This window comes from Hypanus sabinus, chromosome 21, assembly GCF_030144855.1.
Source record: "Hypanus sabinus isolate sHypSab1 chromosome 21, sHypSab1.hap1, whole genome shotgun sequence".
NCBI lineage: Eukaryota > Metazoa > Chordata > Chondrichthyes > Myliobatiformes > Dasyatidae > Hypanus > Hypanus sabinus.
The window spans coordinates 17,831,370-17,843,886 of record NC_082726.1 but is presented as its reverse complement, the minus strand read 5'-3'; the positions used below and the strand labels follow the sequence as shown (position 1 = coordinate 17,843,886).

Sequence of the window (12,517 nt, the reverse complement as noted above, 5' to 3'; positions counted from 1 at the left end):
GACCTGACAAATTTAGTCATACAATAGGGAAACAGGCCCTTCTGGCCACACATCTGTGCTGGCTATCAACACAGTAACTCTCTATGTTAATCCCAATTTCCACCACTCAGTCTGTAGCCTCAATGCATAGCACTTGAAGGTACAGAGTGAATACATTATAAATGTGAGAGTATCTAACTCCACCAATACTTTATATGGTGAGCTCTACCCTATGTGAAAGAAAATCTTCTTAACAATACCTTCTAAATGTTCTGCTCCCGACCTTAAACCTATATCACACTGGGGTGTTTCTTATTTTCATATCCTAGCAATCCCACTCACTCGTAAATCTGTACACCTCATTTTGATCTCCCCACAGTCTTCCCCACTCGAAAGGAAACAAATCCAACCAATTCAATCTCCCTTCATAGCTGAAACAATCAATTCCTAGAAACATCCTTGTGAATTCTCTCTTTAGTTTCCCTGGTACAAATTGTTTCTATTGTATGGTGACTAGAAATGCACACAGTATCCCAAAAGAGGCCTAACTGATGTTTTACATGATTTTACCTTAAATTCTTTGCTCTTATATTGTATGCCCTGGTTAATAAGCACAAGTATCCCAAGGGCCTTCTTAATTTCTTCCATAATGCGTTACAAACATTCATGGATCCTTTGAGAATGACATCAAAGTCTCTGTTACTCATATTTCCTAGAGTCCTACTGTTCATTAGATCAGCTTTATTAATCCTACCAAAGCGTATCACCTCATGTTTCCAGAATTAAATCCCACCGACCATTTCTCTGCCCATCGTACCAACTCATCAACATCACTCAGTGGCCAGATTAGCCTCCTTGCTATCAACACCACTGTATGAATGCTCTTTTACATCCACATCCAGATCATTAAAGTATATGACAAACAGAAGGGTCACAGCACCACCCTGTGTTAAGGTGATCAATTAATGCATTGTTAAATAGAAAGCAATTACATAGAAAAATAAAATATGTCAACAATGGAAATCCAAAACAAAACATTAAATACTGGGAATGCTTAATAGGCATGTTTGATTCCAGTTTTTCCTAGATTAAAATTTGCTTACATAGAACATAGAACAGTACAGCACAGCATAGGCCCTTCGACCCATGACATTGTACCGACCTTTTAACTTACACCAAGATCAATCTAACCCTTCCCTCTCACATAGATGTCTATTTTTCTTTCTTCCTTGTGCCTATCTAAGAGTCTCTTACCACTCTCTGTGTAAAAAAAAACTACCTCTGACATCCTCTCTATACTTTCCTCCAATAAAAGTTTGTCTTGTATTAATGATTAGCATTTTGGGGGGAAAAGGGGCTGAATGTCCACCTATCTATGCTTCTTATCATCTTATACACCTGTATCAAGCCACCTCTCATCCTTTTTCACTCCAAAGAGAAAAGCCCTAGCTTGCTCAACTTTACCTCATAAGGCATGCTCTCTAATCCATGCAGCACTCCCCCAAAACCTCCATATCCTTCCAATAATGAGGTGACTAGAACTGAACACAATAGTGTAGTCAAACTAGAGTTCTATAGAACTGACAAGAGAAAATCTGCAAGTGCTAGAACTGCCACATTACATCACTGCTGTTGAACTCAATTCTCTGACCAATGAAGGTCAACACTCCATATGCTTTTTTGACCAGCCAATCAACTTGTGCATTTGATGGAAGTGGACCCTAAGATTCGCCTGCTCCTCTACACTGCTGAGAATCCTGCCATTAACGTTGTACTCCAGCTTCAAGCTCAACCTTGCAAAGTGAATTATTTCACACTTTCCCCGACTGAATTCCTTCTGCCACTTCTCAGCTCAGCATCCTACAAATAACATGTAACAATCTTCTACACTATCCGTAACACCACCAACTATTGTGTCATCTGCAAGTTTACTAACCCACCCTTCCACTTCCTCAGTAAGTCCCTCTATTACCACCTTCTGCCTTTTGTGGGCAAGCCAATTCCGAATCTACACAACCAAGTTTCCATAGATCCCATGCCTTATGACTTTCTGAATAAGCCTACCATGGGAAATCTTATCAAAAGCTTTACTAAAATCCATATAAACCACATTCACCACTCTACCTGCAATTTGTTTTGTCATTTCTTCGTAGAAATCAATCAGGCCCCAAGGCAAGTTCTGCTCCTCAAAAACCATGCTGACTACCCTTAATCAGACTATGCTTTATAAATACTGTCTCTAAGAATCTTCTCTAATAGCTTACCTACCAGTGATGTTAGACTCAAGGGTGTGTAATTTACAGGATTATCCCTACTCCCTTTTATGAACAAATAACATTTACCAAACTCCAATTTCTGTTACTACTCCTGTGACACAAAGATCATCGTCAACAGCATGACAATCTCTTCTGTCACTTCCCATAATAATGTGGCACATATCCCCTCTGGCCCCAGGGACTCATCTACCCTAATGCCTTTCAAAACTTCCAACACAACCTTCTTTCTTAACCTCAACATTTTCTAGCACATTAGCCAGTTATGTGATGACATCACATTTGTCAAGGTCCCTCTCACTGGTGAATACTGAAGCAAAGTATTCATTAAGGACCTTCCCCTTTCATCCGACTCCAGGCATATCTTTTTTCCCTGACCAGTCCTACCCTCTCTCTAAGTCATACTCCTGTTTTTCACATATGTATATAACGCCTTGGGGGTTTCCTTAATCTTACTCACCAAGAACTTCTTATGAGCCCTTCTAGTTCTCTTATGTCCCTTATTAAGTTCCTTCCTGACTAACTTGTAACTCTCCAGAGCCCTGGCTGATCTTTGCTTCCTTAACCTTGAATATGCTTCCTTCTTCCTCTTGAATAAATGTTCCACCTCTTTTGTCAACCATGGTTCTTTCACCCTACCTTTCCCTTCCTAAATGGGGCAATCCTACCCAGAACACTATACATGGACTCCCTAATCATCCTCCACATTTCCGTTGTACATTTCCCAAGAACAGCTGTACCAATTTCTATTTCTAAGTTCATGCCTAAGAGCATGATAATTAGTCTTCCCCCAATTAAATACTTTTCTATACCCTCTGCTCCTATCTTTGTCTAAGGCTATGCTAAAGGCAAAGGAGTTGTGGTCACTGTTTCCGAAATGCTCACTGCTAAGAGATCTGTCACCTCATCGGGCTCATTGCCCAGTACTAGATCCAGTATGACTTCTCTTCTAGTCAGCCTGCACATGTATTGCATCATCACATCTAACAAATTCCGCCCCAGCTAAACCTCTTGCACTAAGGAAGTGCCAATCAATATTTGGGGAGCTGACGTCATCCATGACAACAACCTTGTTATTTTTGCGCCTTTCCAAAATTTGCCTACCAATGTGCTCCTCGGTGCGGGGGGCTATAGAATACTCCTAATAGGGTGATTCCTGTCTCTGACTTCTACCCACACTGACCCAAGTAGATGATCCCTCCATCTTCCCTTTCCGGAGCTGTGATAATAATGCAATGCCACTCCCCCAACTCTTTTACCTCCCTCTCTGACCCTTTTGAAATATCTAAACCCCAAAACATTCAGCATCTATTCCTGCCATTGTGATAGCTAAATCTTTGTAATGGCCTCAATATCGTAGATGCATCCAAACCTCAAGGTCATCACTGTTGTTCCTGATACTTCTAAATATTAGATACCTAAAACATTCACTCTTAACCCCTCTCGCTCTTTTTTCTCTGTAACGCTGCTTGGCCAGCTGAGTACTTTCAGATTGTTCTGCTGTTATTTGCAATTTTATGGCCACCTCTAGATAAACAGTAGTGCATCAAAGCCAATGATGAAGAGTCAAAACTATACTTAGAAAAAACTATACTTCACACGTTAACAAGATAATAATCATGCTTTTAGCTAAATTATCTGAGGCACTACTACTGGCCAGAACACCTAAGAATTCCACTCTGCTGCCGCAATGCTTTCATTGTTTTATTAGAAAGACTGCATCCTGATAGAAACCACTTCCTTCAAAGTATTCTCTACAATTTGTGTCCAAAGCTTTGTAACTGATTTGAACACTCAACTTTCTGAAGAAAAAGGAGAGGAGCATCACAGGAATGGCACCTGCAGGTTTCTGAATCGGTTCAATTTTGTAAAAGATTTGAATACACATAATTACTCAAGGTTTTATAAAGCACAAATTGATTTTTGGAAGAGATTTCAGTTCACAATTAAGTCAACCAGTAGTATAACACTCAGAATTATATAGCACAGAAAGCATGTCAGCCCATGTTTCCTTTGTTGATTCTTCAAAAAGAGCAATTGTATTGTCCCTTATCCTGCAGTTTCACATTGATTCTTAAAATCTTTTTTGCCAAGAGTGATTCAATTCACTTCTGAACACTGGTTTGAATCTGCTTCCACAGCTCTATCAGGCAGTAGAACTCATAACAATTCCCAACATAAAAGAAACTGTCCTCACCCTATCTCTCTGATTCTTTTGCAGATCAACTTAAAATTACATGTTCTCAAAACTAGCCAGCATGAAAAACTATGCCAAGCTCCAATACTTGTGACAGTGCTACAATTTAACAGGCATAATTGGGTGACGCAAGCAGTAGAGAAAATCCCAGAATAAACAATCTTCCAGAAACCATTGAGCAATTTTGTAGTAGTATAATTCACCAAAGTACCTTCTACAAATTACACCCAAGGACATTATGGTTAAAGAGCAAGCACCAAATCCCATATGAAGACGTGCTTCCTAGCACTAACTCCAACCTGCCAATCTCAATGGCTGCTAAATAATTAAGAGAATATTTTTTATAATGGTGCAAAAAATCTTAAGAGGTATGAACTGATGGGGTACTATGGCGTCTCTCTTTTTAAAATCAAAACTCAGACAAAATATCAGCTGCCTACTAAGAATTTCCATCTTTTCTCAATACCAGGTCCTATCTGATGCCTCAGCAGAGGGAAATTTACTGCATATGTTAAGCAGAAAATTAAATCTTTTAAGCAGCATTAGATATTAGTGGTGATACATGTGCATGCTTGGAAGCCTGTGGAAAAGAGAGACCACCAGCATGAACTGGAGGAAAGTGGGAAAGAAGGGTAGCACTGTGAAGAAAGACATTAATGAAGAGAGAGATCTAAATGCATTATTATAACAACCAGCAATCTGTGGGCAAGAAGAGAAACGTTGCGTACAATCTAATCATATTCATTGAAAGCAGAAGCGTAACCAGGTAAATGGGGTCATAGTGAACAATTAACTCATCATGGTAGCAGAGCAGTTAGCGCGGCGCTATTACAGCTCAGGGCGTCATAGAGTTCAGAGTTCAATTCCGACGTCATCTGCAAGGAGTCTGTACGTCCTCCCCATGGAATGCGTGGGTTTTCCACAGGTGCTCCGGTTTCCTGCCATAGTCCAAAGACGTACCGATTAGTAGCTTAATTGATCATTGTAAATTATCCCGTGATTAGGCTATGATTAAATCGGGGGTTGCTGGGCGGCACGACCTGAAGGGCCAGAAGGGCCTATTCCATACTGTATTTCAATAAATAAGTAACTCACACCAAATTGATCTGGATTTTTAAAGTTAAGGTCCAAACACATAACCAGTAATTTCTGCTAGTAGCTTATTACCATTAGTGGCTATGAGGTCCCTTAATATTGCACCATCAAAATGACCAGCCACAAAAATAGTAGTCATTGCTTTCCCCTAAAGAAAACAGACACCAGTTACAACATTATACCTCATCATATATGCTCTCTATCTCATTGAGCAAACTTTTGGAGCGCAGGGTTTTGGTGTCATTCTGTTTGAAGTTGATTCCCTGATGATCAAGGGACTTCAAGTAGTACTTCTCATTTTGCTCTCTCCAAATTTTATTGAAACCTCTTTGTGCTTCTCGCCATTCTTCCTCTTTTGCTTTTAACCTAGAGGTGAGACAAAAAAAAGATTCTAACATAAAAATTCCAAAGGTTCCAAGTTGCAATTTATGGCAATGTGCACATGTGAAGTGATGGAGCAAAGAGAATAATAGCAGGAACATGTAACTTTGACAAAATGACATAAGAAAAAGATTGGTCCTTGCTGAATCACAAATCACTCCTTCGAAATCAGCTCGCAATTGCAACTCTGCTACCAGTGGGATATAGAGAACCAAGACTGGTATCCTAAGAAGTTGTCACCCAACTCATGATATTCAACTCCCACTGACATAGTAGTATTCATCTGTCCTGACTGGGAAGAAAGATCTAAAAACAATGGACTTAAAGTGGGCACATTTAAAACTGATCTGAAGGTAGAGTTCATTAATGTTAAGCTTTCTCTTGGTACCAACATCAAAATTATACCTTGAAGGAAAGTCCTGTTTCAGAATTAGTGTTTTATACAACTTGATTTACTTTACCAAACTTCCATCTCCTTCGTTTTCTGAAAAAGATAGAATACAGTTCCAAGAGCATTTTCTGGCCCCCAGTAGTTCATTCATGAAAATCTGGATAAAAATACTGAGGACTTGACAACATGGAATATTCCTCTCAGAAGAACTCAGGTCTACAAAGCTTAATTTTAGAATAAGGGATCACTTATTGAAGACAGACGAGAAAGAATTTCTGGAGGATTATGAATTTTTGGAAGCTGAGGATTGCACAGGAAAATAAAGCTGAAAATAAAATCACATTTGCCATGATTTTACAGAATAACTAAACAGCCACACTACCAGATGTGTGGCCTTTATTGGTCACAGTTCTTAAACTCTTACGACAAAAAGTGCCATGACTCCATCTCAAATATAGAAACCCACTTGTTGAGGCTTTCTAAAGGAGTCAATCTTTAGTACATTTAGTAACACTAATATAAGGCAATGTCAGAATAAAGCTACCTTTTTAGTACTATAGGAACAGCTACACCAGGGTTCTTTTTCAGTCCATCAAGAATGTCTGCAGCCTTGTCTGCATATATCCTCTGAATAGCCTTACGGTGAATCACTTCTGAAGTGCCTCCGAGGGTGTTATCCAAACGGAATTTAGCTTGGTCATCTGCTGACATTCGTGACAGCTTCTTCTGAACAGTTTCTAGGACACGGATCGTTGCTAGGTTTGTTTCCAAGACAACATCAAGCTGTGGAAAAATATCCAACATAAGAAACTTGTTTTTTTTGCTGAATGACAAAATTTTCCAATTTGTTTGTGTGAGAAGGTAAGACATTTCTAAAGTACAGAGTCAGGTATCAAATTCTAATCAAGACCAGCACTAATGACCCAGAATACATTTAATGGAGTAGTACCTGAGAGGACAGTAAATGTTTGTAGGATTCTTTTGTGCACAACCTAATAAATCCTAAACAATTATTTATAAGCTTCTGTTAGAAGCTCCTGTTCCTTTCATTCGATATAGGAATGACATGTGTTGCATTCATAAGGAACTGGAGAAGGAGGAAAAGGTAAATAATACCATTTGTTCAGGACTGAATCAAGTAGATAAATCATGTCATAAGAAGATTGCCTTATAGCAAACAAGAATAAAACCTCATTTTTTAAAACCACTGCTGAAGGATTAGATTGAAGTATTTAGAAAAGATCACAGTTCTAGTGTCTACTGATTTACTTTGAAATTGCACACGATCCACACCCACTGTGATTTAATCACCAATGGTAAATACTCGGAGCACTGCAATTAGACCAATCCTGCTACTATATGACCAGAAGGTGTAACTAGTAATCTTCCTCACGGATCACTGATCAGATCCTAAATAATGAGGTTATATTTCAGAGTGGAAAAATAGAACGGGGTTTTCTACATATACCACTAAGTACAACTTCACAAATACTTATGAACTGTGTCATATGAGCATCTTCTGAATGAGGCTATTCACCATTTGGTTTTCTCTGGCATCCAAACGAATCATGGTTTATATACAACACAACTCAATCTGTCAAACTTATCTTCGTATCCCTTGACAGCCTTGCCTAACAGAAATTTTGTATTTTACGTTCAAACATCCAAAACCTTTTGGGGTGATAGAGCTTAGTTTTCCAGAGTGTAGTAAAAGGGCCTCCTGATTTTGCTCTTAAATTGTCCAGGTTCTTATATCAGGACTAATGTTTCCTACCAAATCCTTCTAATATTTTAATGCTTAATTAGATCACACTTTAAACTGCCAAAATCAATACCTGAATTAAGGCCAAATGTTATCAATTTAAGCAACAGATTGTGGACAGAAATCAGTCAAAAACAAGCTATGGATACAATCTAATATTGAATATATAAATAGGAAGTAAAGGCTCAACGTTACAAGTACCTGTATGTCCACATGTCTAGTTTGCAGATTTTCTTACCTCAAACCTCTCATCTTCACACCTATAGATGTGTTCTTCGTATTGTGTTTTCTTTGAGCTGACAAAGGTGGAGTCTTCAGACCAGGAGGGGAAAGACACCCATGTATCATTTAATACCTGAAACAAAAGCACCAGTGATAGTTCCAGGGCAATAATAAGGTAGGTAGGCCTCTGTTAATCTCGATAGACCATGGATTTGCACCTTGTAAAGTTTCCAGGGCGCAAGCCTGGGCAAGGTTTTTTTTAATGGAAGACCGGCAGTTGGCCAAGCTGCAAGCATCCCGTCTCCACGCCACCGATGTTGTCCAAGGGAAGGGCATTAGGACCCATACAGCTTGGCACCGGTGTTGTCGCAGAGCAATGTGTGGTTAAGTGCCTTGCTCAAGGACACACATACACACAGCCTCAGCCAAGGCTTGAACAAGCAACCTTCAGATCACTAGATGAACGCCTTAATCACTTGGCCACGCGCCAATAAGATGTGAGACTATCTGCAGAATCAATGCTTCTACCAATGTTCGTACATACTCTTGCAGTGTTAATTTATGTGACAAGACCCAAAGGTATTAGCAAGATTATCTCTGGCAGAACTTAAAAAAACTTTGCTGAATTAGTTTCTCACACTACTACCATGATTCTGAGTTCATACAAATACTTCTGATAACTTATATGGAGAATGTCACATTAAAAAAAAATCACATATGAAATACTAAAAGTTTTTGTGATCTGTGCCTAGATTTGTACAATTTTATCATGTATTAAAAATTGTTTTGACAAGCATACCAATACCCTGCACCAGTGATTTTTGTCACAAAATAACTATACTCAGTCTGAGAGTCACCGACACAACTTGATGGCCGACATGAGCTGTTCAGCTATTTAGGAATTCCACACTTAACTACCGCAGAATTTAGTGTGCAACAAAATAGTTCATAAAATGTTCCTTACTTCTTTGCAAAGAGGAGTTCTGCCGGTACACTTGGGTTGCTGGAAGCTTTTAGGCAGGGCACGATAACTTGAACCAAGTCGTTTACAAGAAGCATAATCAATTTCCATTGCAATACCTTCTGTAGCTCTCTCCTTTGGAAATGCCTCAATGTGGGAAGACTCCTTATAACCCAGGAAATTCTTAAACCACACAAAGAGCTCAGGAAACTTTCTGCAAAACAATATGAACAATTCAAAGAGAAAATATTGTTGCAAAACCATAAATCGAGGAAACATGCCCTTATGCCCACCAAGTTGTTACCAACTACTTACACGAATCCTATTTTGTTCTCTCCACCTTTCCATCAATTCCTCTGAGATTCTACCACTCATCCAAATACTTGCACCAATTTACAGTGGTTAATTAATTTACCAACTTTGGCACGGGTAGGAAACCAAAGCATACAGGGGCAATTAGCCATGGTCAAAGGATGTGTAAATTCCACATACACAACAATGGTGGGGGGGAAGTCACCATCAAAACCAACTTGCTAGTGCTCTGCTGTGGCTCTACTAGCCTTGCTCAGTGCTGCTTTTTCTGGTCTGATATGTACTTACCCAATCTAATTTAGCCTTCAGCTTTTCCCTGCTCTCAGGGTTCTCAATCTCTCAGCCAACATATACTGAAATCTACTGGTCTCAAAACAAGCTTTCTACCACAATATATCTGTGTGGTATAGTTATATTAAGTTCCATCATGTAGATTGTGGCCAATGAAGGATAGGACACTTTTAAGTTATCTTTTTAAACTAAGTATACTGTGGATAATATGCAGCAGCCTCTCCAGACTCTGGATTTGGGGATTGCCAAACATTATGTGGATTTTCTGGTGTAGTCTGTTTTGTTGTGTGCTTTTGTGATATGATTCTGGAGGAACGTTGTTTCATTTTTTAACTACATTGCAGTTGTGGTTTCTAAATGACAATAAACCGAAATTCAATTCGATATGATTTTTTTTCTTTAACCCCCTGATAATCCAATATCTGGATGTGCCACCCTCTTCTTTCAGAGAAAAGCAAATTAATTTGTTTAATGAGACATAGAGAGTAGTCTCTTCTTGCTGAGTAACTTATGAAACATTATAAACATGCAATGGAAAGTAAATTAAATTCACTTAAGAGCTTGCAGACCAGCATTATTAAATAGAGTTCCCCAATACGACGGTGAATTGATGCTCTCAGGAAATGCATGTTGGTCCAAATTCTGTTGAGTCTTTACGTCTATCAAAAGATCTTAAACCCTGGTAATTTAAAATACAATAGTCACTATTGTGGTAGTGGACAGAATAAGGTTGTTAATTGCTTTGAAGTAAATGATGGGGAGTGCCAGCTGAACTGTCATCTGAAGCTCCTCTTCTAACCCTTTTTGTGTCCACTTACCAAAAGAAAGCATTCTGAATAACTCTGCAAGCACAATTAAATCACTGGTTTGCTTTTTCAAACTGTAGATTATTTTCCAAGCTTACATCCAAAGGCTCAGTTTTTTTGATTTAGCCTTAGATCAAAGTAACAAATCTCACATTATTGCCTAAAAGTTATTATGCTGAATAAATATGTAACCACAAAATCCTTTTATTCAAAATAAAACTCAAGCAAAGTATTTATTCTGAACAAAAATGATGCTTCAATGTTTAAAGTTTAAACCCCAATCAGAAACCAACACCCTGTCCGCTCAGGTTACTCACCCCAGGAAAGGAAACACAAGCTGGACCAACTCTGCACGAGAAATCACCTCCTGATTAAAAATGACAAGACAGCGTAGGAAATTCTCATAAGCCTCTGCACTCCGTAGCGCCTTACGAACCTAAAATCAAATCATAACACTTTATAGGCATTTTCTATCCTGCAATCATTTGTACTAACTGAGAAGCTGTAAAACAAAATAGTTAATAAGTGCCTCACCAATACAGCAAACCATCATGTTTTCTATTTACAGAGCTAACCTTAACAAATACATACTTAAATCCCATGCAGGTAGGGGTAAAGTTTGTACTTTCTTGTTCTCACAATAGAAGAAAAAAGTACAAATTTTTAGCTTTCTATTTAATCAAACTGATTGAGTGGAGCTACAGCAGTTCCTTCAAGCTCATCTGCCAAAACAGCATAATTTCAACCTTTAATGTGTCTCTTTTTCCTTTTCAAGATGGATGGGGCTTCGTCAGAGGTCCTGACCTAGGGCTACACTCAAAATTCAATTCTTTGCAATATCCCAAGGATGCAGCTTAGAAGACAAGCATGCCTTTCAAGTTCCGAGGCTTCAGGGCTTTGGGCACGAGCCGATTTTATGCCAGTATCACTGACTGAAATTGGATCAGCTGTTGGGGTCTCTGTACTCAGTGAATCGCGTGCTCTCTCCCTCTTTCGTTCATAGGGTAGTTTGCAGCCAATTCTTAAGTTGGAGAACTTGGTTGGGGGGGGGGGGATGGGGAAACAACACAGCACACTTTAACACCATAATCAGTGAATTGTTTGCTTTTGTTGATCTCCACTCTCACTGTAAAAGGGAGACACCTCTCTGTCCCTGTACTAGGGAGAGAGAACGAGCCTGTGGTATGTTGAATTGTTACGTGAACAATTAAGTTTCTGTTGTACTGCAGATCATAGTCTCTCAATAGGGGTGTTCCTATTGCTTGCCTGGTGGGTGTAGGGTGCTGATGCTTTTTGCTGAAGGAAGTGGGGGCGGGAGAAGGGTCGTTGCTTTGCTGCTGCTTGTGCATGTGGGGGGGAAGTAGGGGTGGCTTTGGGCTTTTACTGTCAGTCATTCTTTGGGGCAGCTTCTGTTTTCATGGATGTGTGCAAAGAACAAGAATTTCAGGTCGTATATTGTATACATTCTCTGATATTAAACGGACCTATTGATATCCTTGGATAACTGTACATGTTTCAAATGTTTATTCTGAAGTACAGGATTGTTATAATTTAGAACTGTATATTTGCTTCATTTTCAATTGAAATGCATGTGGAAAGTAGAAATGACAGATAAAACATAGAGTAATTTCTGCCTATCTAAAAGCCTTTTTAAAGTTGATTGCAATCCAAAGGAAGAAGTTTATATAGAATTACAGGAACATACAAAACAGAAAAGGGGCCATTAAAGCCCCTCATCTACATGATGCCTAACTATGTTAATCACATTTTCCCACAATGGCCTCACGTTTCTATATTCCTTTCCTATCCAGGTATCTGTCAAAATATCTTTTAATATTCTATTACTT

At 39.0% G+C, this 12,517-nt stretch overlaps 1 protein-coding gene across 3 annotated transcripts in view; it reads right to left on the bottom strand.

Moving 5' to 3' along the window:
- The window catches only part of sin3aa (SIN3 transcription regulator family member Aa), a 134,548-nt gene that overhangs the window by 37,609 nt on the left and 84,422 nt on the right, over positions 1 to 12,517 (bottom strand). For all 3 annotated transcript variants that reach the window (XM_059946067.1, XM_059946066.1, XM_059946068.1), the window contains 5 exons: positions 10,988 to 11,106; positions 9,265 to 9,475; positions 8,317 to 8,433; positions 6,861 to 7,099; positions 5,727 to 5,910 (listed from right to left, as the gene is read on the bottom strand). In XM_059946067.1, coding sequence (XP_059802050.1) covers positions 5,727 to 5,910; positions 6,861 to 7,099; positions 8,317 to 8,433; positions 9,265 to 9,475; positions 10,988 to 11,106 — 870 coding nt within the window. The remainder of the gene's footprint in view (positions 1 to 5,726; positions 5,911 to 6,860; positions 7,100 to 8,316; positions 8,434 to 9,264; positions 9,476 to 10,987; positions 11,107 to 12,517) is intronic.